The sequence below is a fragment of the Dasypus novemcinctus genome, chromosome 19 (assembly GCF_030445035.2).
Source record: "Dasypus novemcinctus isolate mDasNov1 chromosome 19, mDasNov1.1.hap2, whole genome shotgun sequence".
NCBI classification, from domain to species: domain Eukaryota; kingdom Metazoa; phylum Chordata; class Mammalia; order Cingulata; family Dasypodidae; genus Dasypus; species Dasypus novemcinctus.
In genome coordinates, this window is record NC_080691.1 from 15985644 (window position 1) to 16011266 (window position 25623).

General features: G+C 51.9%; 1 protein-coding gene across 2 annotated transcripts in view; it reads right to left on the minus strand.

Moving 5' to 3' along the window:
• LOC101429838 (transmembrane protein 132B) overlaps positions 1-25623 on the minus strand; it is a 398604-nt gene that overhangs the window by 245340 nt on the left and 127641 nt on the right. For both annotated transcript variants that reach the window (XM_071209744.1, XM_058281218.2), the window contains exon 2: positions 2805-3696. In XM_071209744.1, the coding sequence (XP_071065845.1) occupies positions 2805-3696 (892 nt within the window). The remainder of the gene's footprint in view (positions 1-2804; positions 3697-25623) is intronic.

The window sequence follows — 25623 nt, forward strand, 5'->3', positions numbered from 1 at the left end:
CGAGAGGTTGTGGGTTCAATTCCAGACCCCTGGTACTTCAAAAAAAAGAAAGAAAGAAAAGAAAATGTGCAGCCCTAAATATGTTATTAGAAAATAAGAAAGAAAAATTGAAGAGAAATAAAGTTTCTTTAACTGAAGGAACTGAAGACGACTTGTCAAAATAAACCCAAAGAAAGGAGCAGTAGGGGGTTTAATAAAACAGGAAACAAGGAATTAAAACATCTAGAAAGATGGAAGCATTGATCAATAAAACCAAACATTATTTCTTTGAAAAGGCCAACTAAATAGATAAAGTTCAACAGATCTGATGAATTTTTTGAAAAGGAGACAGGACAAATTGGGAGAGGGGACATAACTATAAGCATAGAGGAATTTTCTAAAATTTTAATCCATCAACTTTGGAAATCTAATAAAAATGCTCCCAGAGAAGTCTGAAGGCACACGCCCAAAACGCATCACAGCGTTTTAAGAGAGCCCACAGGCCCAGGCCCACCGTGTCCATGCCGTTCACGGAAAACAAAAATCAATTCTAAGCACCTCTTTGCGGAGTCGTCTGAGAACTGAGGCCACACGGCCAACATGGCGTGATCCCTGGACAGGCAGACAGATGCAGAGAATCCCAGGGTACCAGCTTCAGAAGCCTCCGTGCAAGCCAGCTCCAGGTAGGAATACCCGCTGAATTCACCCTCAAATGTGAAGATGAAATAAGGACTTCCTCTGACAAATAAAAATTGAGGGAATTTGTTGCCAACAGATCTGCCCTGCAATACATGTTGAAAGAAGTTCTTCAGAGACAAGGAAAATGATATTGATCAGAAACTCAGATGGCCATGCAGACAGGAAGAGGACCTGGAAGGACACATAAGGGTACAGGGAGAAGGAACCCTCAGAATGAGAAGGGAGACCAGACCAGACGAATGCATGTCCTAAGTCCCGAAGGAGAGACTCCCAGAAGAGGACAAGGACACCAGGAGAGGCTCCGAGGAGGGCTAGGGGTGCAGGGGGACAAAATTAAATACTGGGTCACCGAGAGAGAAGCCCCCCTTCCAGGGCTCGTTGAGTCCTGATCACATCGTGGAGGTCTGAGTTGGTGCTAAGCTTGGGCACTACTCTGAAAGTTAAACTCCTGCTATTCTTCCCAGTAAGAGGTGGAAGATATGGCACCTCTCCTAGAACCTGGGCTGGCCTGAGAGACTTCTTGACCAATAGAAAGGGGTTCACACACTCTGGGACTTTGAACACCAGGTCATAAAAAGCCTTGCAGCATCCCACCCCAACCTCCTGGCACACTCGCTCTCAGAACCAAGCTGCTGTGTCTGAAAAGGACGAGCGCCTTGAAGAAGCAATGTGTTGGCACCAAGGTAAACAGCTCCAGGCGCAGGCCGGCGACCAGCTGGCGGCCCTGCCCAGCCACGCGAGCACTCGTGTGGACGTCCAGCCCACGTGCGCTGTCAGGGCACTGCAGCCCCCGCCCCGACTGCAGCCACACGAGAGACCCCACAGGGGACCACCAGGCAAGCCAATGCAGCCCCAGAATTGCAGGAGGGCAATAAAATCATCACCAAGAAAAGCAAATCTGTATTTCTTTATGGATAGATATGTATGTAAATTTTTAAAAAACTCATTAATTCTGGGGAAGGGGCTGGTATTGGAAAGGAAGGGTCAAGTCAAACCTTTGCTTGGGAGTCCTAGAATCTTCTCCACAGGAGAAATCCGCTTGCCCTTGCACTCCCCAAGACCCCAGTGTCAGCTGCGGTGCCCCGCCTGTCGCCACAGCTGCTCTTCCTGGGGGCTGCTGTGTCTCCTGGACCCGCCCTCCCGGATGTTTGGGCCTGCAGGGTCACTGTTTCATTGTCAGTCAGTGGCGCTAGAGGGACACTGACAGGCAAGAGCAGGGCGAAGGGCTAGACCCTTCCTGGTGGCCTCCCAGTGGCTCCTCATGCCGACGGGTGGCCCGAGCCCGGCCCCTTCACCCCAGCGGCTGCAGGGCAGCCTGGTTGTAGCGGGTGGCTCTAGGTTGCAGTATTTCTAACTGTTGAGCCCAGTTCCATCACCTGCCCACCTCCCACCCCAGAGACCCAGCAGCAGCACACAGTGCCCCCTCCTCAGAGGTCCAAGTTTCGAGGTTCAGCCTCCTCCCTGCGTTCCCTGCCCCCCCCGCCAGGGGCTGTGGCCGCTTCCTGCAGTCGCTGCTTCCCTGCTGCCCCTATACCCGACTTCCTGCCTTTCCCACGACCAAGCCGTCACTCCTTCCTGCTCCTGACACCACTGCGGTGGTTTCCCTCCCACGCGGGACCATGTTCTCCCACCTTGGCCTCTTTCCACCAACCGCAGTTCCACTCCACTTTCGTGAACCTTCTCCACCCATCCCACTCTCGCCCCTCAGCTCCATAACCTGCACGGTCTCCACTCCGAGAGCTCAAACTTGATCTGCCTTAGGGTGCATCTATCTTGGGGGCCAGCACACTACGGCCCATGGGTCACAGTCAGCCGTCCATCAGTACCTGTCAATGGCGTGTGACCAGCACCCGGCCTGCTCACTCTCTTCCATGCTGTCATGCTACAGCGGCAGTTACGTAGCTGCAACAGACCCCACACGGCCCGAAGTGTCCATTTCCCATCTGCCCTTTCCAGGGAACGTCTCCTGGCCCTGGCACACGCACCGCTGTGCACAGGGCTCCACTTCATGTTCTAAGTCTCCTCACTCCACTGGCAGAGCCAACGACGGACACCCGTTTTACTAAGTGACCATCCGTTATCTACAAGAGGTGACTCCCGTCCACCCGACCCGCAAAGCCGCTCACCTAAGAGTGAAGTGGTCTGCCATGGAGCCGCTGGTCAGGGACACCAGGAAGGTGGCCGTGCCGCCGTCCCGGACCAGGTTCAGGGGCACGGAGACGACGAGGTTCTCATCCAGGCTCACGGGTGACCACTTCAGGTCGTCCTGCGTTGGGTAGACCACCACGCTGCCGATCCTCTCGCGGGCGGGCAGCGCCTGCTGGGGGCCCTCCTGGCCCGAGAGGATGTGGTTCTCCCACTTGCCGTCCTCCTCCAGGGGACAGGCCCCCGCCTCGTCGGCCGCGTACAGCGCGAAGAATAGCTCGAGGGCGGTGCCCCCCAGCACAGCCGGGACCTCCTCCTCGGGCTCCAGGTCCAGGCCCGAGCTGAACCACTCGGGCAGCAGCTCCAGCTCGGCCACGCACAGCCCCGGGTCCCCGCGCAGCCGGCAGCTGGCCGCCACCTCCCTGGCCTCGGGAAACGCGAACATCTTGACGCAGGGCAGGCCGTCGGCAGGGTCGCCGTCGCCCCAGCGCGTGCCGGTGACGTAGAACAGGGTCTGCACCTTGGGTCTGTTGGAGTAGATGGAGCTGTCGAGGATGTGGGACCTCAGCTTCCAGTTGAAGGGAAACTCCTCCAGGGTGGCGAAGGGCGTCGCCGTCAGCAGGAGCTCCGGGGGCACGGTCCTCTCGGCGGAAAACGGGCCGTAGCTGGCATTGACGAGTGGGGGCGCGGCGGCCCGGTAGATGAAGAGGGGCTCGGCCCGCGCCTGCAGGCTGCAGTTCCTGGTGAGGTCCTGGTGGGCCTCCTTGAGGAAGAAGGCCTGCTGGGCGCTGGCGACGCGCAGGCTGGCCGGGAGGTAGGCGGGAAGCGAGGAGAACCTCTGCAGGCTGTCGGCGGCCGCTCGGGTCCGCGCCACTGCACAAGAAAGGAGAGCGGGGGCACGGTGAAGGCCACGTTCACGCAGGCCGCGAGGAGCCGCCGCCCGGCCCCACCCGCGCCCGGCCCGCACCTCCACGGGGGTGGCCCCGGCCCCGGGACCTCCACAGGGGGTGTCCCACGTCGCCTCCCAAACCACCAGTGCCAGGGAAGGGGCCTCACTGACCGCGAGTCAGAGGACCAGCGGCCCAACAGGCCCCTCCACGGAGGGCGCACGCGCCTCCCGCCGCGCTCGGAAGGCCCAGCCCAGGGGCCACAGGAATCCTCGGCGTTCGCCGCCTGCGGGGCCAGGGCGCCCCAGCCGCCCGCCATGGCGCTGGCTCACACGACAGGCGAAGGCTTTGCAACTGTTACTGAGGCTAATTCCCCACGCTCCGACAGTGACGTCTAGCTGGGACAACTGCCCACTGGGGACATTTATACATCTCCAAAATGCTCACTGAAATGGAGGCAGAGCTACGGCCCAGCATTCCCTCATCTAGAAATGCTCATGAGAATCTGTAAGATTTATCCACAAGGATGTTCACTGCAGCACCATTTTGAATTGCAAACAAACAAAAGTAAGAGCTTCGGTGCTGCAGCTAGATGTGAACCGGGCTCTAACATCTGAACCTGCCACCTCCTAACTGAGCAGCCTTGAGCAACTTACTTAACCTCTCTGTGCCTCCATCTTCTTCGTAAAAAAGGATAAAAACAAATTTGACCTTATTGGGTTGTTGTAAGGATTAATGAGTTAATAAACATGAAGTGCTTAGAACAGTGCCTGAAACACCATCTCACTAAATGCTCAGTGAATATTTACCTGCTATTATTATGTATTATTGTAATTAGTACTTCACCAGTAGGAGACTATGAAAACGATACAATTTAACTGGATTAACAAGTAGCTGTAAAAACCATGGGGTGGGGAAGCGGCTATGGCTCAAACAGTTGAGCTCCCACCTACCATATGGGAGCTTCTGAAGGCAGGCTCGCCTGCACCTGCAGAGAGCCACCCGGGTCACAAGCTCCACAGAGAGCCAACTCAGCAAGGTGATGCAACAAAAAAAAAAGTGAGACAAGCAAAAAAAAAACAAAAAAAAACAGAAGAGTGCAGCGATGGACACAGAGAGCAGACAGCAAGCAAGCTGCAAGGTGGGGGAGGGGAAATAAATAAAATAAATACAGACACAGAACACATAGCAAATGGACTCAGAGAGCAGACAGCACACAAAAAGCCGCACGGGGGAGATTTTTTTAAAAAGTTTATGTACATACTTGAAAGGATGTCCACAATATTTTATTAAGTGGGAAAACTAATAAACTATGAATGTGTCATATATGATCCTATTTGGATTTTTTAAATTATGTGTTATATGCATATACACACACACACACAAACATGTTTATAGAACCCAAAAAAGAGAAAGATGTTTGCTTTTTACCATCTATCCTTCTATTTCCTTTTAATGCATTAAATCTCCATGTATTACCTTCTTAATTAAAACACACACACACACACATATTCTTACTGTTTTTCTGTCTAAATGGAAAAACACAGAGAGCAATGACCCAACAAGCCTGTTCAAACTGAAGACAGTCCACCAGGAAGCAGGGCTGGCCAAACCAGGCCAGGGTTTTTCTCTGCTGCCCCGAGAAAAACCTCTAGCACTGCAGCTCCAGCTCCCTTCGGGTTTCCCACCAAGGCAAAGTAAAGTGAAATTGACAGTGGTGTTTAAAATGTAGCATCACTAGAAGACGAAAAGGCAAACAAATGCCACTCCATGGACCCTGACTCCTGCTAACATTTTTTTTTACAGCCCAATGTTGCAAACTATGATTTTTCAGTTGATTTAAATGTTTTTTGGCCTTTTCAAGGCTGTCCTTGGTTATCTTTCCTTCCCAGAGGGTGATGGAGTTGTAAGTAGGAGACTGAAAGACATTACTGAGGGGGGCTAGCTCATCCTTCCTTCCAAGAAAGTGTTTAGAAAGCAAGTTCTCAGTTGTCACCAACATGGCTGCTGCCAGGTTGGGCTTATTGCTGGGAGGAGGGTAAATACTTATTTATTCCTCCCAGTGTTTATTTCACTATGTTTATTATTCACTTACTATGTTTCTATCTTGCATCAGGAGATGAAGACAGACATGGCTTCTGCCCAAAGAGCTAGAAAGTGCAGAGAGGATGTGGCTAACAGAAGAACACCATAGAAACAACCTCCAGACCCCTAAAATGCACCATGATCACTCTACCTGGGGACGAGTGGGTGGAAAACAACGAGATGAGTAAGGAGAGTAGCATGTAGGTATGTCCATCCCAAGCTTGATTTACAACAGGAACATACTGGAAGCAACCTCCAAACCCAGCATTAGGAAAATGACTGAAGAAACTCCTCAAGTCACACTGAGGGTATGGTATTCTGTCATCCAAAACATGATTTAAACAAACACGTAGTCATGAGAAAATTATTAAATCACATTAAGTAAAAAGAAGTCGTCAAAATTTTGTTCAACATACCCCAAATTTTTCAAAAAGAAATGCATACACTCAAACCTATATACATAGACACACGCACATGATATATTCACTTCCACGATATAGACCTGAGCTTCCTTAGAAATGTGTCCATCTAAATTGGGCAGGATTTGGGTCAAAGAGAAGAGGGAGAGAAATTTTCAGCTGCTGCCGCCACCAAGGGGCAGTTCATATTTCGGCAGTATCAGGCAATGCAGAAACACATCGCAGATGAAATGTAAATTAGCCTTTTGTTGGTTTATTTCACTGCCAACCAGGAAGTGAAATTCCAGGCGACCCTGCCCAGGAATTAATTGGCAATGAGAACTACAGTCGGCAGGAAGCGTCCCCCTTGTGAGGTGGGATGATGCCCCATTGCTGGGCAAAGTGGGTACACCGCTGACCAGCTCAGGAGGCGAGAGGTTCAGATTTCGCCTTCTTGGGAAATTTAAGGGCAGTCCAAGGCAGGTTTCAATTTTAACAGGGGTCCAGATGTGGGAAAGGAAATTAAAATAATGCAAATTTTAATATGCTTGGTTTTCGTTGTGAATAGGCTTGTTGTTACTTTTCTCTCTCCTATAGGTATTTTACAATCTCCAAAATTGATTTACAAGAAATATAAAGCTGTGCCTTCTCTCTTCTTTATTGTGGCCAAAGCCTCCATTTTCTCTGAAATAACAGCGTTATTTCTCTGAAATAACTCCTGCCCCATCATAACTCAAGCAAAATGCAATACAACTTTTGTCTGGAAGCTTATATGGAAAATCATAAACCTCAGCTGCCAGGGCCTCATTTTGTCCTCAAACCAGATTGCAACAAAATAGGATCTCTGAATTCAGGAGCATTTTATGAAGCCACGCAGGCCCGTGTCCTGGGAACTGCACCCTGGCCTGAGAAGCCAACACCCCGCCCTTTAATTCCACAATATAATAAAGGGGCACCATTCATTTTCCCTTTGGCAGGTAGACCATGCAGCCGCATCCTGAATGGGAAATGAGGCCCCATTCAACCCGCGGATTTCCAAGAGGGCTTTTCACCACCCGGCTGAATGAGGGGGTCCTGGAGCACAAAACGAGAAAGCCTTAATGAGGCCCAGCTGGAAAGGGCCTCTCATCACGGGCCTCGTCAGGAGCCAGGAAGAAAATCCAGTTCAGGTCTGGAGAAAGCACACGGGGCTCCAGACAGACGCTCCGTCTGCTGTCGGCAAGGCTCAGGGCAGGTGCTCCAGGGGACCCCCAAAGAGAGCTCTGGGGGGAAACGAATGACCTCCCAGACTGAAGCGACTCACAGAGCCCCCAGATGCAGGGATGGACATCACTGCTGTGCTTGGAGCACGAAAATTCCTCATGGACATGAGTTCTACTTCGCCAGGATGCTCTCCTGCCAGAGAAAAGCTCAGCCAAGGCCTAATCCACATCCTACGCGTCTAAGCAGCGACTGAAGGACCTGCGGGTGTGGCTTTGAAGTGCCCTGCTCTCAGCTCTCAGCTAGGACCCCTGATGGGCACTGCCTGTGAGATGACAGCAAGGAGTAAAGCTTTTCCAGGCTCGGAGAAGAAGAGAAATCCCTCTGGGGTGGGGGTGCTCCTGCCTTAAGCTGAGTTTTTTAGGGTGCTCTCCAAGTGGTCCTCAAAGCAGGGTGGGACAATAATGAAGGGCAGTGGAGCAGGAAGCTGACAGAGACTGTGGATGGTCTGGCTTGATGGAAAGGTAAAGTCCAGAACTGATTCTGGAGAACTGAACGGACGCCCCACCCTTCAGGCTCCCCCACACAAGCTTTTTTCCCAAACCTGCAAAGGAGTTAAAGCCCAGCGCACTTGAGATTACCGTCACTGCCGTCCAGCGGTACGTTCTCCACAATCAAAGGAAAAGGCACACAATTTAAAACAAAATGGAGGGTACTGATTTCTCCTCTCTGAATTTCATCACTGCTTTTATGCTGAGAAAGTCCTGCCCCCAACATCCCACAATCAAATACACTCACTTCAAGTTTCACCTGGGCTTCTGTGTGTGTGTATATGTCTACATTTTTACATTTATTTCTTAAATCCATCTGAAATTTATTTTGCTAAATAATGTGAAGTGAGAATCTGATAGAAGTTTAAAGCTAGCATGCACTGGATTTGGCCGGGGGGTGTATTTTACTGGACTTCGCCTTTGGTATTTTAAACTGAATTTGAATACCTGTGGCAGGGCGCATGCACAGGGGCCACTACTTTCCAATTCACTCAAATCTACCACTTTCCACTCCTATCTGGTATGTGCCTAAGCCCTGGTCGTAGAGATGGTTTCCCCAAATAGCTAGCCACTTTCTCCAAACTATGACTGTATAAGTGCCCCCAGTGATTTCGGAGGCATCCTGCCAGTCAGGTTTGCATCCCGACAGCCCAGGCTCTGCTTGTGGGTGCCTCATCCTGCCTCTCTGCTCTTCGCCCCTCGTGCGGGGACATCCCAGCTTCAATCAGGGTGGACTTTGATGACGGCAGGCACTCCGTGGGAGGGTTACTAGTCTTTACCAATGTTGCATTAGCTAGTCTTGCCTATTTCTTCTTCCAGCTTAACTCTGGAATCATCTTGCCAAGTGGTCCAAGCCCTAACCAAATTGGACCCAAATGGCTGGAGAAGAGGGCCTCACAGCAAGTAGAACTGGAGATCCCTTTTAATGCCTCCTTTAGTCTTCTCTGTATTTTCAGGCTGTGTGGAGTGAGCACGCATTGCTTGTTCAGTCTAAGAGAAATATTGACATTTTTACTTTAAAAAGAAAGCTATGGATTTTATTTTAAATCTCCGACTGTGCATATTCATTTCTTTGCAATTCCACAGAAACCCCACGGAAATTAACAAATAATAAAAGTACAAAAAGGAATAGACCTATTATCAAGGAAAATGGAGGAAAAGACTATCAGGAGAGAAGCTTTTTCAATACATTTATGGAAGATTACAGGTGGATAAAAGTGGGTTGATCGGGCAAGACAGAGCAGAGGAAACCTTGAGCCGGAATAGTCTGTGTGTGCCACAGGGGAGCGGGGGCTACTATGGACCTCCGGGGAGGGGGTGACTCAATGTTGGTGCACACAGTGGAGGACAGGGGTGGAGAGTGGGGCTGAAAGCAAGAGGAGCAGCTAATCCTACAGATGGGACACCCACGCTGGGCACCCTGAGTAAAAGGTTGAAGGCTCAGTATTTAGGCCAAGTCAAAACTCAGAGCTCCCCTCTCTAAGGAAAGTGGATTAACCCTCCAGGGAAGCCTCAGGCTTCAGGTGTGGGCGCTGGCAGCCACATGCTGCCAGGAGATAGAGGGAGCAGCAACACACAGCCGTGAGGACCAGCGTGACACCTGAGGCTGACGACACAGGGGGACAGAAGGCACCAGCCACAGGTGCGACGGATCAGTTAATGCACTAGAGACAGCAGTGGTAATAGAGTGTACCAGTGCAGCGTGGCACAATACAGCACAGCACCCAGAACATGATCAGCCCCGACCTCCCAAGCCACTGGGGCCAGGACATCTGTTAGTGGGGGCCACCTCACTCCTAACTGATACAAAGGAAAGCAGGAAAGAGCGCAAATCAGGGGAGCCCTCATTCTCCACATAGCGAGCGCCGCTGTTGGATTCAACTCAAGAAGTGGGGGAAGCAGCTTCGTCTGTGGAGTTACAGAAGCAATCAGCAGAAGACATGAAAGGAGAAACGGTTACACGAGGCTGCATTTGGGAAGGAAGCTCAAGAATGCAGAGGGATGGGGAATCATCAGCTTTCTTTGAAAGCAATCCGGCCACACTCTATTTTCACCGCGTGAGCACAGGGCTTTGACAACAGTCAGGCTTTCTCGTCAAGGAGGGGAGGACAGCTGGAAATTTGAGCCTCATGGGTGGAGGGCAGGGGAGAGCTCTTAGTCCAGACAGTGAGGCACCATGTCTGGAGGGAGCCGGCTACCCACCCAAAACAGAAACCTCCCATCCAGAGTGCTGCACGTCGCCACTCAGCCAGGAATTTCCCAGCCCCTCTTGCATCGAACTGTGACTAGTTCTGACCAATGGAATTGAGCAGTATCTCTCCGAAGCCAAAACTGGTACCTTTTACCTTCCACCCGTGAGAAGCAGGGGCTCGAAGACACTGGGACACAGCAGGGCCACAAGCGAGAAGGAGCCTGAACCCCTGAATCTCCCCCTACGGGAGAGCCACGAGCCAAACATGGGCACCCCATTCCATCACCAGGTGAGCAACACCTAACCTTTGATCACGTTAAGCCTCTACCTGGGGTTATGTGTTAGGCAGCTAGTAATACATAACTAACGCAGCATCACACAGGCTTACTAAAAAAGTTCAAACAAACCGCATCACTCTTCCTTAATGGAAACTGTGCTTTCATTAACAAGGAGGAGAGAAAGAGACTCATGGCAAAGCAAAAGTGAAGTGCTCGCACGCTGACGTGAGAGGTTTCCTTGGGGGCGCCAGATGTGGAAAGAGCACTATTAAAGAGATTCTATAGATCTTAGTGACAGCAATGTTGACCTCCTACGGGCACTGTCAGCTGTTACACAGCAGGAAGTGTTGATAACCTTGTTCTAATTTCCATATATATTAATTCTAAATTGGACACCTTGGAGATTGTTTAAACAAGCGAGAAGCATGCACTAAGCTATCCTGACAGCTCTGTCCCTGTCAGGTTGGAGGTGGGGGAGCCTTCGGAGGCAGGGAACGATGGGCTGATCAGTGGGTCTACCATCAGCTCACTGTATATCCCAACACAAGCCACTTTGTCCCTCTGAGACTCAATTTCCCTGTGAGTCAAATGGGTATCACCTCCTTCCCACCCAGCAGGGACACACCAGGAGGTAACCCAGTGGCACGACTAGTTATTGAAGAACTGTGTTTATAGGAATGCCACACGTAGGGTTCATTTGCTTTGGACAGCTCACTAATTCAGACTGGCTTTCCCTTTACTTGCACACTAGTTATCTCAATAATGATTCTTTCAGTTCACAGAAAGCACAAACCATGTGAGCCTAAACTAAAATGTAATTTAATGGTGGTCCTAGCTGAGAAGTCTAGGGGTATATGGCTTCAGGCAAGGCTGGATCCAGCATTCAAACAATGTCATCAAAATGCATTTTTATAAATGCCCTTCAGCTCATGAATGGATAAACAAGCTGCTGTATAGTCATAGACTGGAACACTGCTCAGTAACAAATGGCTGATCCACACAATGACATGGATGAGTCTCAAGTGCATTACACTGAGTGAAAGAGGCCACGCCCCAAAGGCTACGTATGTAACTTTCCATTTGTAGGACATTCTGGAGGGATGGGAGACAGATCCATAGATGTTAGGAGTTAAAGGTTGGGGAGGGTTTGACTGCAAAAAGTCAAAACAAAGCAATCTGGAGGGCAGGGAGTGGTGGAGCTGTTGTTTATCCTGATCGTGGTGGTAGTTACACAACTCTAAGAGTTTGTCAAAAACTCCTAGAACTATATACCAAAAAGTATGGCTTTTACTGCAAGTAAATTTTGAAATATTTTTTAAAGATGACTTTTCACCCATCACTCAGCTCTGTCTTCCATTGGCTGTCTTTATTCCCAACTTCCATGTCACAGAGAGAGCAGCACCTCCAAAGCTCACATTTGTCTTCCTTCCCATCCAACAAGAATGAGCATCGTCTCTTTCCCAGAAGATTCAAGGACAAAATCACACACATCTCAGTGTCTCTGGGGTCACATGCCCTTCCCTGAACCAATCACTAGGGCCGGGGGGGGGGGTGGGGAAGACCTGTCCTGATTAGTTCAGCCTGGGTCACATGCCCCACCCCAGGTCAGAGCCAGCTCTAACTGAAGCATGAAGGCAGGTGTCCTGACAAGTACCCTCAAGGTACCACTTCAATAACAAGAGTAAGAAGACACTGGGAAGAAAACAGCACAAAACTCCACTCCAGGGCCCGAATGAAACAACGCACATCAAGGCAAGGCTGGTTTCTTTGGTGCCACAACTACTCTACACTTGGCATTGCTGAGGTGAAACTATAGGAATTTGCCAGGGGCCACACACCAGACATTTTAGCAATTACCTGAGGAAATGTTTTACCTTTGGAGTTTGACATACTACCCTGGAGTCACAGTTGGAGGATCTGAACCCAGTGCCCAAAATAAACCAACCTCCACTGAAGGGCTCGAGTGGTCACGTGAGCAGAGAACATATGTGCACTACGCGGCTGTCGTCCTTGCCATTCCACGTGCATACAGTGACAGCATGATGCCCCACGAGCGCAGAATTCTGGTGGGGCCCACGCCTGTGAGTTTGGCAGGACTCAAAGAGAGTACAGGTGAGCATGTTGCAGCTACAATTGAGTGAATGCTTTCCATTCAAACCCAAACTTGCTTCAAACACAGATAAAAGCAACCACATTCTAAGAAACACGACCGACCAAGGAACCCGTCATAACCTGTCTTGCTCCTGCTACTTGCTGGCATAGCCAGCCTTTCACACTGAAAGTCATGGCACGGAAGGAAAGGGAAGGACAGGGCAACGCACGGTTCCTTTTCCTTTCATCCTCCCTGCTCATCGGTAAGCGGAAGCTAGACTGTGTTGGTAGAATGGGTGCAGATCAAGAAGTGAAATAAAAGCAGCTGAGTTTGGTCTGTGCTGTTTTTCCACCGTTCAGGCAAGAACAAAATGCATATGCATGTTAAGAGCTATGACATGTGATTTGTGCAAGTTCAGCAATCCACATACAAGCTAAATGCTCTCATATTTGCATTTTAAATTGGTATTATGCAATAAAAGATGAATGGTAAAATTCATGCTAATAATTTTAAGGTTTTAATTTTTCTTTTTTAGAATGACATTAAATAGCAAAAACACCATGACAAGCTGAGAGACAGAGAGACTACAGAAGCAAGGAAAAAGCTTTATATCATAGTATCTTCAATGGCAGCCTTTCCTGCTTTTTGAGCAGGAGGCCCATTTTTCCCTTTTGCCCTGGACAGTATACATTATATAGCCAGCCCTGAGTATACATAAGTTAACCCACCTGTTTTAGTTTGCTGAAGGCTGCCAATGCAAAAATACCAGAAAGGGGATGGCTTTTACAAGGGGAATCTCTTAGGGCCAACTCTTACAGTTCCGAGGCTGTGATAATGACCAAATCAAGACATCGTCAGAGACGCTGCTTCACGGAAGGTCAGCTACTCAGCTGCTCAGCTGTGCCATGTGGCAAGGCAAAATGAAAGTCGGTCTGTTTTCCTGCTCCAGGCTCACTTTCTCCCCAAGCTCGGCCATAGGCAATCAGGCATATGGGTCATCTCTCCTCTCTCTCTGCCAGGCCTTGTCTCTTCAGCTTCAGGGTTCCAGCCTCCAGCTTCTCTCTCAGTCTCTAGGGGTTTCTCTGTCTTTCTGCGGCTGTAGACAATCCTGGAGGCCCCTCTCACATGGCAGGGTAAAATGGCAGCTTTCTCTGTGTTCATCGCTTTTCTGTTGCTGTGTGCGTCTCCTGTTTATAAGGGACTTCAGCAAGAAGGTCGAGACCCACCCTGGGTCACACCTCACTGAAAAGGCCCCCAGCTGAATTCAATCCAATTAAATGCCCTTAACTGAAGTGATCTAATCAAAGGTGAGCTAATCAAAACCTCCTTTCACTGAATCTAACCAAAAGGTCCCACGACATGCAACAGGTTTACAGGCACAGCAACGGGTTTGCTAAGAACCAGATTTACCACCACCACAACCAGAATCATGTCACAGTTCCCAACTTTCTCCTATCACTGAGACCACAGGTTTAACAAGAAGGCTCCTTAAGACTCAATGTGGGACACAGACGTATTTATCTGACCTACTCACGTTTTTCTAAAAAGTGAATTATTCAACATAAAAATCCATATTTCTGGCTTTTCTTTTAAAATGAAATCAAAACCTTTGAAGAGGTCAGTTGTGCAATCATCAGCCTGACCAGCATGGTCGCAGCTCTCTTTAGAGGGTGCCTGCTTTCTAAGGCTCCCCGCAGTCCCCGTCATTCCCTGTCACCCCACTCCCACACTCTCACCCTCGTCTACCCCCTGCCTGGCCCTTCTGCCCATTTGAGGGTCTGCCTGGGAATGAGACCAGCACTAAGGACGGCAGAGCTGGGGGATGAAGACCGGATCCCAGGACCCAAGATGAGTTTCCAGCCCCGGGTTTAGGCATTTCTTCTTCATGGATGTAGTTCACTCTACTTGACTTACATAGTGGGTTGGATTTTAGCCCCTCAAAAAAAGATACTTCCAAGTCCTAACCCACAGCCCTTGTGCAGGTGACCTTATGTGGAAATGGGTCTTGGCATAGGTAGTTAAGGATCTTGAGATGTGATCATCCTGGATTTAGGTGGCCCGGAATCCAACAACTGGTGTCCTTACAAGAGAAAAAGGAGGAGCCTTGAGACACAGACACAGGAGAAGGCCATGTGAAGACAAAGGCAGAGATTCTTCTGCAAGGCAAGGAGCACCTGGGGTCACAGAATCTGGAGGAGGCCAGGAAGGACCCTCCCCTAGAGACTCAAGGGAGCACAGCCCTGTGACACCTTGATTGTGGACACTTGGTTGTGTTTTTGTTTGTTTTTCTTCTTTATTTTCTTTTAAATGTTACATTCAAAAAATATGAAGTCCCCATATAACCCCCACCCCACCCACCCAACCCCTCCCACATCAACAACCTCTTCCATCATCGCGGTACATCCACTGCACCTGGCAAATACATTCTGGAGCACCGCTGCAGCACGTGGACAGTGGTCCACGTTGTAGTTCACACTCTCCCCCAGTCCACCCAGTGGGCCACAGCAGGACATACAACGTCTAGCATCCATTCCTGCAGCACCACCCAGAACAACTCCAAATCCTGAAAATGCCCCCACATCATATCTCTTCTTCTATCTCCCTACCATCAGCAGCCACCGTGGCCACCCTCTCCACATCACTACTACAATTTTTTCCCTTACTAATCACAGTAGTTCCCCAGCAGAACACCCCCTCTAATCCATACTCTATTCCTCCATCCTGTGGACCCTGGGGTGGTTATGTCCAGTTCCCCTCTACATCAAAAGGGGGCTTAGATTCCACAAGGATGATGGATGCAGTTTTCCTGCTTGCAGCTATAGGCACTCTTGGCTCCCTGGTATGGTGGTTGACCTTCTTCACTTCCCTGTCAGCTGGCCAGGTAAGTCCAACAAACCAGAGGATAGGAGCCGCAAGTCTGCTGAGGCCCAGGACCTGGCCATCACATGGACAGTTCAGAGATTCAGGTCTCCTGAGTATACACCAACCCAAATGCCATCCACAGGTCTGGTAAAAGTAACAGAAGAGGCATGTGTAGAAAGGTCATATCTGAGTCCAACTCCATCACACTCAGGAACACAAACTCCAAAGTAGGGCCAACTGACATGTCCCTGAACTCCAGAGTCATCTGCCATGACCATAGAATCTGTGGGTCTCTGCAGCCCTCAGGAGAACCAGCACCTGGGTTTCCATCCACCTTAGCTATCTCTGGTACCCCACTGAGGCGTGCATAAACATCACGCTCTGATGACATCCCGACTCTTTTTTGGAGACTCATAGCCATAAACTCACCTGTCCTTTCCATTTCCCCCTTTTATCCAAAGTCAAAAAGCAGTTTTTAACACCTAATATTACATGTAGGCTGAGATATTCTGCCAGTCTGAGTTGACCCCTTTATTCAAGGTCTTTTTCTAGTTACATTATCAGCTGGTGCTTGGTAATAATCCCTTGGCACCAGGGAGGCTCATCCCTGGGAGTCATGTCCCATGCTGGGGGAAAGGCAATGCATCCAAATGCTGAGTTTGGCTTAGAGAGTGGCCACATTTGAGCAATATGGAGGCTCTCAGGAGGTAACTCTTAGGCACCCCACAACTCTAGGCCTAGTTCATATTTCAGGCACACAGGCTCATAATCAGAGCCATCAGTATCAAGGGCTCATTGTTGGAACATATATCTTTGTTGGTCTTTGCCTTTGCACTTGGGGGATTGTTGCTGTTCCATTGGGGAATGTGCTAGAGCTCCCCTGGCCAGGAACTCAGCACTTTCTCAGCTGTCGTTTCCAACTGAAACCACTATGAAAATATCCAAACCTTTCTATGTACCCTGTATACATGCCCTGGAGAACTCCCTCCCAACCATGTACCCCCCACCAATAACACCCCACACAAGTGCTCCTCCCCCGCCATAGTTGAACCTCTCTGTAGTCTAAAACTTCTGCAAAAAGGAAGCCAAATATATTGCCAGGTCCCATTAATAGTAAAGTAGAATATATAGTAAAGTATAAATAGTAAAGTAGAATATATAAAGATGGGTTTAAAGGTTAGATATAGAATACATAGTAATTCAGAAAAATTAAATAAAGGAAAAATAAATTGGGTATCAAAAAGTGAAAAAGTTTTGTTTTTCACATTTGGCCTTTCATTACTGCTTCAGGTGTTGTTTTCAGCCACCCAGTCTGTGCTACTAGCTAGTACAGCTTAGAAACCATAAAACAACATGAACCCAGGCTACCTGGGGGAAAAAATCACATGTGGCATTTCTTTCTCTTGATTTTTTTCTTAATACAGTTCGCTATTTTCCAGCATATGAAGTAACTGGAGGAAGGGAAGACAAATTTTGTTCATGTTTGTGACTGTTCCCCAAGAACCTGAGATCTAATGAATCTTTGAAGCTGCTTTTTAAGGGCCAAGAACTTAAAAAGCAAGACCTTGGGGCCTTAAACATCCCCCTCACCATCTTGCTTACTGTTAAATTTCTTGGAAACCCTTTTTCACCTACAGCACAAGAAATCAACGGAAGTCTATTTTCTGTCTGAGTAATCCCATAAACATCCCTGATGATGCAGGAAGTAGAGCACTAGGAAGAAAAGAAAAGTGGAGGACACAGGCCCACTTTGGAAGAACTTAAAATTCGATGGTGAAGACAAATGTACACACAAAAATACTGATGAGCAATCACAGCAAATAAAATTGATGTTAACTTGCTTGATAGAAGCCAAATTTCAGAGAAAGAAACCACCAATATCGGTGGGTAATTATCACAACTTTATCTTTGGTAGGATCCAGTAAGTGATATTTTGATTATAATGATAGGAATAGCTACAAATTGTCCACACTACATCACACCAGCCCCATTCTGCTTTACAGGGATTGGCTCATTCGCTCCTCATACCACCCTGAGACAGAGGAAATGGTGATCCTGTTGTTACATTATTATGTCATTATACAATATATCCATTTCATTGCTTCAGAAGCAGAGACAGAGGGAAGTCAGCTCACTTGGGGCAGGTCACCCCGGGAGCTCTCCTCTGCGGCTCCTGGAACCCAAGGCTTGCGCTCCTTGTCCTCTCTGAGGCTGACGGCTGCTGAGTTCAGACCCCGGCATGCCCGTCCTCTGTGACCCTCCCCATCCCCAGCAGCCGGTCCTAGATTTCCCCAGAGCCAAAAGGGACTCTGTTGTTGCTCTTGACAGATGAGGCGGCCTGGAAGTCTGGGGAAGAAGGTCCTAAAGAACTCCAAAAGGAAGGGCACACGCCCCAACAGGGATCCCAGACTCTAGGCCAGGAGCCCCGTGTCTCAGCCCGGCAGGTTGCTGTGACAAATATCACACAGCGGGTCCGATTAAGCACGGGAACTCATCAGCCCGTGGTCTTGAGGGTAGAAGTCCAAATCCGAGGCGCCCACAAGGTGGTACCCCCTCCCCAAGACTGTGGCTGCGCGCTGGCTGCGGTGACCCTGGGCTCCCGGACCAGTGTCCCTGTCTCACGTCATAGTGGCGCTGTCCTCCCTTCTCTGGGTTCCCTCAGCTTCCGCCTCCTCCCCGGGGCTCTGACGGTGTCTGAATTCCTTCTGCTTGTGAAGGACTCTCGTCACTTACACTGAAACCACTCCAGCCGCCCCTTAACTAAAAGTCACAGCTTCCCTTGGTCCTATGCGGAAGGGGTCCACACCCACAGCGGAGGGTGTGACACCTGTGGCCGGGAAAATCCCTCCTCAGCCACAGCTTCAGGGGATCTCAGGGACAAAATCAAGCCCTGTCTTTCCTTCCCCAAAACCTGAGTTGATTCTGTGCCAGGCCCGCCTGGCAGTGAAGGGAACCCAGCGGACACAAAGCCGGGAGGGGGGACAGGGCCCTGGGGGTACTGGGCGGGCAACTGGACCCTCCGACTCCCCACAACCGGCGCCCGCCCCCAGCGCAGGGGCCCGAGGCTGCCCACGCCAGTCGCTGCTGCAGGAACGGATCCTTGGGCGCGGCGACACTGCCACCTAATGGCTGAGGCTGTCAACACCATGATCCAAAGCAGGTGTTCTTATTCCGTTTCCCAGAAGACAAAACCAGAGATTTGGAGCCTTTTGGGGACTTTGGCCAAAGCCCCGCTGCAACTCTTCAACTGGGTCCATGAAGCCAAGCATAAGGACTCCACAGGACCAGGCTCTGGTTTGCAAGGGTCACAAAGGGAGCCCCCCATCCCTCCCTTAGGAGAGACCACAGGTGACCCAGGGCCTCCAGGGAGAGCAAACACCACTGAGGCTCCCTGGGCGCTGCAAGGACGTGAAATCCCACCTAAAAAGAGGAAAGGGCTCCCACCCGTACTGTCCTGCAGAAGCACCTTGGTTTTACCTAAGACAAGCAGGCTACAGAGACCGCGGCCAGCATCACGGACAGGACAGTAAGTCACAGGGCTGCTCGCGCAGGTGCAGGCGAGTGGACGGGCCACTTCCCTTTGTCCCCTAGCTTCGCTCCAAGGAATCACAAAATGGAGAGGAATTTGCTTTTGCCTGTGACCGTCGCACTCCCTGAGGTGAGATTCGGGCAGTTTTATAAAACACAGGGCTGTCCCCTCCTTTCAGATGTGTTCGCTGCAGGGGAACTATCTCAGCACCAGACTCAGAAACTGTCCCTTCTCTTCCCCTTCCCCAACCTGGTGCTGGGGGGTTGGGAGGGAGAAGACTTCAGACATGATCCCAACAGGCATGAGGACTCCCTGACCTGGGGACCAAGAGGACTTGAGACGGAGCCACCAGAGCATCGTGCGTATGTTGGAGAGCCATAGCCGGGAAGCAGCTGCAGACATGGAGCTCACGGACAACCCCAACCCAGCAGGGCGGGATGGTGAATAGCAGGGGTGCCCGGGAAGGGCCCCAACACAGGTGCGGAGGGGCTAGAGAAGGCCAGCCCCGGTGGACAAGGGCTCTGGACAGAGGGCGAGTAGTAGCAGGTGCAGCTGGGGGAAGTCGAGGCAGGGAACGCGGTGTTGGAGGGCGTTTAGAAGCTCAGGCTTTATCCCAAGAGTGATGAGCAACCTCTGAAGTGGAGGAAGCAGGAGGAGGGGACAGCAAGGGGACCATGGAGAAGAGACTGGCAGTGAGCAAGACTGGGGACAGAGAGGGTAACCTGTGCCACGCCAGGGGCCACGGGGATGCAGAGAAGCAGAACTCTGCAGGAGGTATTCGGAGGAGACTCGCAAGCCCAGGCGACTGGCTGGATGCTGCAGGAGGGTCAGGAGGCAGAAACCCAGCAGATTATTTTAGCAGAAGGAAGTTTAACATAAAAGTGACCTACCTAACGCGGCTAACTGCATAGCTGCAAGTACAGAAAGACCTAAGGTACCGTGGCAGTAACAGCAGGAAGGGCATCTCCCGCTCCTAGCAGTGAAGGAAGCTGGGCATGACTGCTATTTAGTAGCTGGGCACAATGGCCCCACAGAGCTGACGCTCAGACGTCTGGGAAGGGGTCTGGCTTGTGCCCATGTCCTGGCAGGAGTGGGTGTGGGGGTACGAAGCTGCTCGTGTGAGTGGGGGAGAAAGTGGACTCAACTGCTCCAACTGGAAGGAACAGGCAGTGCTGGGAGGATGCTTCTAGAAAGCGGCAGCAGTTCCCCTCTGGCCCTCCAGCCTGGCCTCCCTCTCTTGCCAGTGCAGATGTGAACGGGGAGCAGCTGGCAAAGCAGACGCGGTTGGCAGGGTCCCGGCCCAGCGTGCTAGAGGTGAGCTCAGAGGCCACTTTGCAGCCGAGCGAGGGCCCCTAAATAAGGGGCTCAGTGGGGGCAGGGGAGGGGCACCCCACACCCAGGCCAAGCTTGGGCAGAAAGTCACTGAGGCGAGGGCAGAGGGAGACGAGGAACAGGGTGCTGGGGGAGGTGAGAATTCGGTTTGGGGCACCCCGAGCCTGGGACACCTGGTGCTACCCTGGTAGAATGCCTGTGATGGTCCACAGAGGACTCTGGGCTGGCAGGAGCAGGAGGTGGGGTGGCAGAAGAAAGAGGGGGGATGGCCCCCAGGCCAAGGAGAAGCGACCAGAGAAGAGGCAGCGTGAGCGAGGGGAACCAGGGACCAGGGGTACCCCAGAGCGGCCGATGGGGACGAGGAGCTGGTGGGCACGGCCCCACGCCGGCCCGCCTCCCTCATCCACGTGACCTGCCTGTCCCCCAGCCCCCTCGGCGGCTGCGCCCGAGACCCAACGCCTCGGTCAGCGCATCGGAGGCTGACAATGCAGCGGGCTCCCAGCCCAGGACGAGTCTATCGCTCCCAACTTCGCCGTCCACTCTTAGGGGATGTAATTCATTTACTCGTGTCATAAACAATTAAACATCGATTGCACAGGCCAACCTGAGCAGCCTCGGGCACGGCAGGTATTTTCTCTTGTCCCTTTTCTTTCTTCTTGAAGTCAGTCCCTTATTTTCAAGCCCATGAAGTGAGAGAGGAGGTAAGAGGCCACCTGGTCCCTGCAGTGCTCCTTGGAGCTCCTGCTTTCTTGAAGGTCTTATCAGTGGTGTGTGTGTGACTGGGTGCTGGTTAAGCCAGGAAGACCCTAAGGTGGTAGACCCCCCCTGCAACCTTGTTCTGGTGTCCTGCTCAGGAAGCCCTTCACTGGCCGGGGGTACCTGGGCCAACAGGCCCCAATGGCCCCTTCCTCTTGGGCCTGGGCTGGTCCCAGTGCCCGGATGCTAGTGAAGAGAGTGCAGCAAAGGAGATGCAGAGTAGGTGTCCCAGGACCAGGCATGTCCGTCTGCTGGGCTGATAAAGCAGGTACCCCCAAAATGAGTTGGCTTTAACAGTTTTGAGACTGGGAAGATGTCCAAATCAAGGCATCTTTAGGGCACTGCTTTCTCCCCAAGACGGTGGCCTTCTGGGATGGCTGCCGGCGACCCTTGGTCCTTAGCGTCACATGGCAGGCACACGGTGGCGTCTGCTGGCCCTTCCCTGCTCTTTTGGGTTCACCTGCTCTCAGCGTCTTGCTTCCCTGGCTTTCTCTCTTTCCTTTTATTCTCTCATAAAGGACTCCAGTACGAGGATTAAGACTCACCCTGGGCCAGGCCTTAACTGAAGCCACCTCCCCAGAAGGGCCTACTTACACAGGTGCACACCCAGGAATGGACCAGCCGTAGAACATGATCTCCTGGGGCCCACAGAGCCTCAGGCCCCCCGTTAGGCACAAAAGGGCCGCAGCCTCCTTCCCGCTGGCGCCCTCTCCCGCCTTCTCGCTTGTTCTTGGCGCAGGAGGGGCCTCTGTGGGAAGGGACTGGGGCAGTCTCCAGCCAGCAGCCAGAGAGGGACAGAGGCCCTCGGTCCAATGCCCCCAGGAACTGAATGCTCGCAACAGTCCCGAGAGAGGCTGGAAGTGAATCCTTCCCCACCCAGGCTTGGGGACGTGACCACAGCCCAACCAACAAGCTCCAGCCTGGGCAGGGGCACTGAGCCAGGGGCCCTCCAACCTGTGCCCAAATCGCGCCGTTCGGAAACTTAATTCAAGCCTCTAAGTCTGAGAGAATGCGCTACACAGCAGTAGGTTCCTACACTACCGAAAGGGGGGGCTCTGCCTGACCCCCGCGATGCATTCATGATTCACCCCCCAACATCAGTGCAGACAAGAGACTCGGGCCTCTGGCGGCCCAACGCCCAGCCCCACACTCCCCACGCTCGAGCCTGTGCCTCCTCGGGGTCAGGCCGTGAGCTGAGGTTGTGGAAATGACCAGGCAGGACCCCCAAGAAGCCCCGTCAGGTGGAGAGGTCAGCCCATCCGCGACGTGCCAAGGTCGCGGCCAAGGACAGGCCTGTCATGTGGGCTCTGCTCAGAGAAGTCCTGGGGCTGAGCTGAAGGGCCAGCAGGGGTGTGGCAGGCCAGGGGCACCTAGCTTAGGAGCCCCCCGAGCAAGGTTGTGGGGGGCGCCCCGTATTCAGGTCACAGCAGCCTCTCCTGTCTTCAAATCCGCCTCCCCCGAGCGCAGAGCTGCAACAGTTTCCGCGGAGACACCTGCGGTTGTGCCAGCCTGCAGCCAGTCCGCCCACACTTCCCTCTGGAAAAAGCTCCTGGGCTGTCCTCTGGGGACCCCGCCTCCGCCCCCCAGCCCCCATAGCCCCAAAGGTCCAGGACACGTGGCCCCGCCAGGCCAATCAGAGCATGTCACCCCAGCCACAGCGGCGGATCCCAGAAGGGACCCAGGTAAGCTCCTGAGTTTCAGCCCCAGGACCATTGCTGAACTAGGGTAGTGGACCTTCTCTTCCCGCTGAGGGCGAAACTTCTAGGGCTTAAATCTGAATGCTACTTTTGCTACCACTGGAATGGACAAGTCTGGGAATGGAGCGGACAAGACGGCAGAGCTGGGAGGGGAAGCAGACCCACCCCAGGACTTCCTGATCACAGGCGCCAGTCGACGCCCTGCTCCAGCGCTGGGTTCAGCCCCCTCGGCCCCCCGCCCCACCCCACACTGCCACCCCACCTCCAGCTCTTGCTGCCTCGGCAGGAAAAGGGTCTTGGGCACGGCAACACTGCCACCTAGTGGTCGAGGTAACCAGCACGGACCATCAAGGCAGCTGTTGTTCTCCATTTTCCAGAGAATGAAATCGAGATTTGGAGACTTTGACCAGGATCCCCTGGCTGCTCTCTGACTTAGTCCCATTAAACAAAGCATGATGGCAATATGAGAAGGGACTCTTGTCTTGTGAGATACAAAGGACCAGTGAAATTAGCCAGGCCGATGGGAGGGGAAGAGTGTTTGGAGCAAAGTGGAGCAAAGGTGGATGGCACGTGCAGCCACGATGGGGCAGTGAGGCGCAGTGTGGCTGGAGCACCCACGTGTGGGGAGAAGGGGAAAGAGCACAAGACGAGGCTGGGGAGGAAGGAAGGGCAAGAACCCAGGGCTGACAGGAGGCACTTTATGGTGTCTGCACTTTATCCAAGGGGCAATGAGAAGCCCCTGAAGTGAGTTAAGTTCATGGGAACATGGCACCATTCAATTTAGAGAAGCATCAACCTGGAGTGGAGGAGAGGGGACTGCAAGCAAGAAGACAGGGCCAGAGAGGATGTGCGTGGTCCAGGTCCGAGGCAATGGTGAGCTCTGCTGCCACCAGGATGGAGAGAAGAGGCATCGAGAGGACATCATCACAGATTACATACGTGATATGTATCGAGAGTACTGAGGTACTGAAGAAACAATGAGCTCTGTCTTTCTGATTTGGGCAAAAAGGTAGAACAGTCGCTGGGGCTGGAAAGAACAGCATTTGGGGAGAAGAGAATGAGTTCTGCTTGGGGCATGTTGAGTTGGGGATACCTGTGGGCTCTCCAAGTAGAAACATCCACGAGGTCATGGGTTAGAAGCTGACGCTCAGGACAGCACTGAGCTAGAGAGAGATTTGGGTGTGGTCAGAAGAGAGGCGATTGAAGTCACTGAGTCATCAGAATCAACAAACCAAAGAGAAGCAGACAGCCAGGGAGGGAGGCCCCAGCATGCCAGGGCGTGGCAGGCGGAAGGAGAAGCCTCAGGCAGACAGTCAAGGTGACAGGAGCATGTGCTGGCCGGACACGCGGGGGGATACCGGGAGGTTTCCAGCAGGAGGCAGCACCACTAGCATTAAACCTGCACCAAGCAGCAGCTGCGGACCAGTGAGCAGCAAGAGAAGTGCCGCAGGCTGCAGAGGGCGCAGGACGCGAGAAACGCGAGCAGACAGCTCCCACAAGTGTGGCTGTAAAGTGGGGCCAGAAGAGGACTTACAAGGCCCTCCCCCTGGGGCTGCTCCCAAGTCCTCTCTTTGTAGCACCAGCCCATTCCTGTTTTGTTTTGTTTTTTAAGATTTATTTACTGCGGAGTGAATGTAGCTCAAGTGGTTGAGCGCCTGCTTCCCTTGTACAAAGTCCTGAGTTCGATTCCCAGTACCTCCTAAAAACAAAACAAACAAATGAAAAAAAAGCAACTTTCACTGGGGAGCAGATGGAGTTCAGTGGTTAAGTGCCTGCTTCCCATGTACAAGGCCTGGGTTCAATCCCCAGTACCTCCTAAGAAATAAAAAAGATTTACATTATTTTTTTTCTTTGTCCCCTCCCCCTCAAGTTGGTTCTCTCGTCTGTCTGTTCACCTTCTCCAGGAGGCACAGGAAACCAAACCCAGGACCCCCCACATGAGAGGCACGTGCCCAACGGCCTAAGCCACATCCCCTCCCTGCGGGCTACAGCGTCTGCTGGCTTGTGGCATCTGCTCATTGCAGTGGGGGCAGCATCTGCTCATCTTCTTTTAGGAGGCACCAGAACCTGAACCCAGGACCTTCCATGTGGTAGGCAGGTGCCCAACTGCCTGAGCCACATCCACTTCTCCCCATTCCCTGTGATACCCCCTGGTGGAGACAGGAGTATCCTTCCTGGACATTTGATTGAACACTTCCTATAGTGTCCGGGGCCGGGAAGAGGGTGCCAGATCTTCAGCTTTATTCACCTCCATCAAATGGCATTAAACTGATGTTTACCAAATAGGTTGCCATGACAACAGAATGTTAGCGAGTGTTCCATTTTGAGCTCATACCATCCTTACTGAAAACAGGTCAATGAGGAGGGCAGGTCGCTTTTTCAGCAGAATCTGAAATAAAGATTGTGGAGCCCAAGACTAATCCTCAAGGAGTAATTCTCTTCCCCAAAAGGAGTGGACAGCTCACGGATGGATTCTTCCTTAGTCCAAAGGCACAGAGAGGCTGAGTGCCGGCACCTTCAGCGTCTCTTCCTTATCAATGGGCATCTGCGGGTTGCATCTCCAATAGCTGTTCCTCTCCTTTCCCTCTGGGGAAAGCCTGGGTGACTGGGTCAGAGACGGACCCATGGCCCAATCAGGCCAGTAAGGGAGCAAGTGACTCACAGGCCTTGTGCAGGGGCTGCCCAAAGAGACCACCCTGTTCCCATGAAAGCCGTGTAAGGACAAAAGGGTGGGAGCCGAGCGCCCGGCGGGCATGGAGTGGAGCCCAGGAAGGAACCAGAAGCAATGGAGAGCAACAGGAAGTCAGGAAGTAGGCCCTCAGGGGCACGGCTGAGCAGCTGGATCGGCTGCCGCCTCCCCGCACAGAGCTCACCACGGCAGACACATCAGTTAAAGTTTCACAGCATCTGTGAGGTCCCTGATTTATACAGAGGAGGGAAAC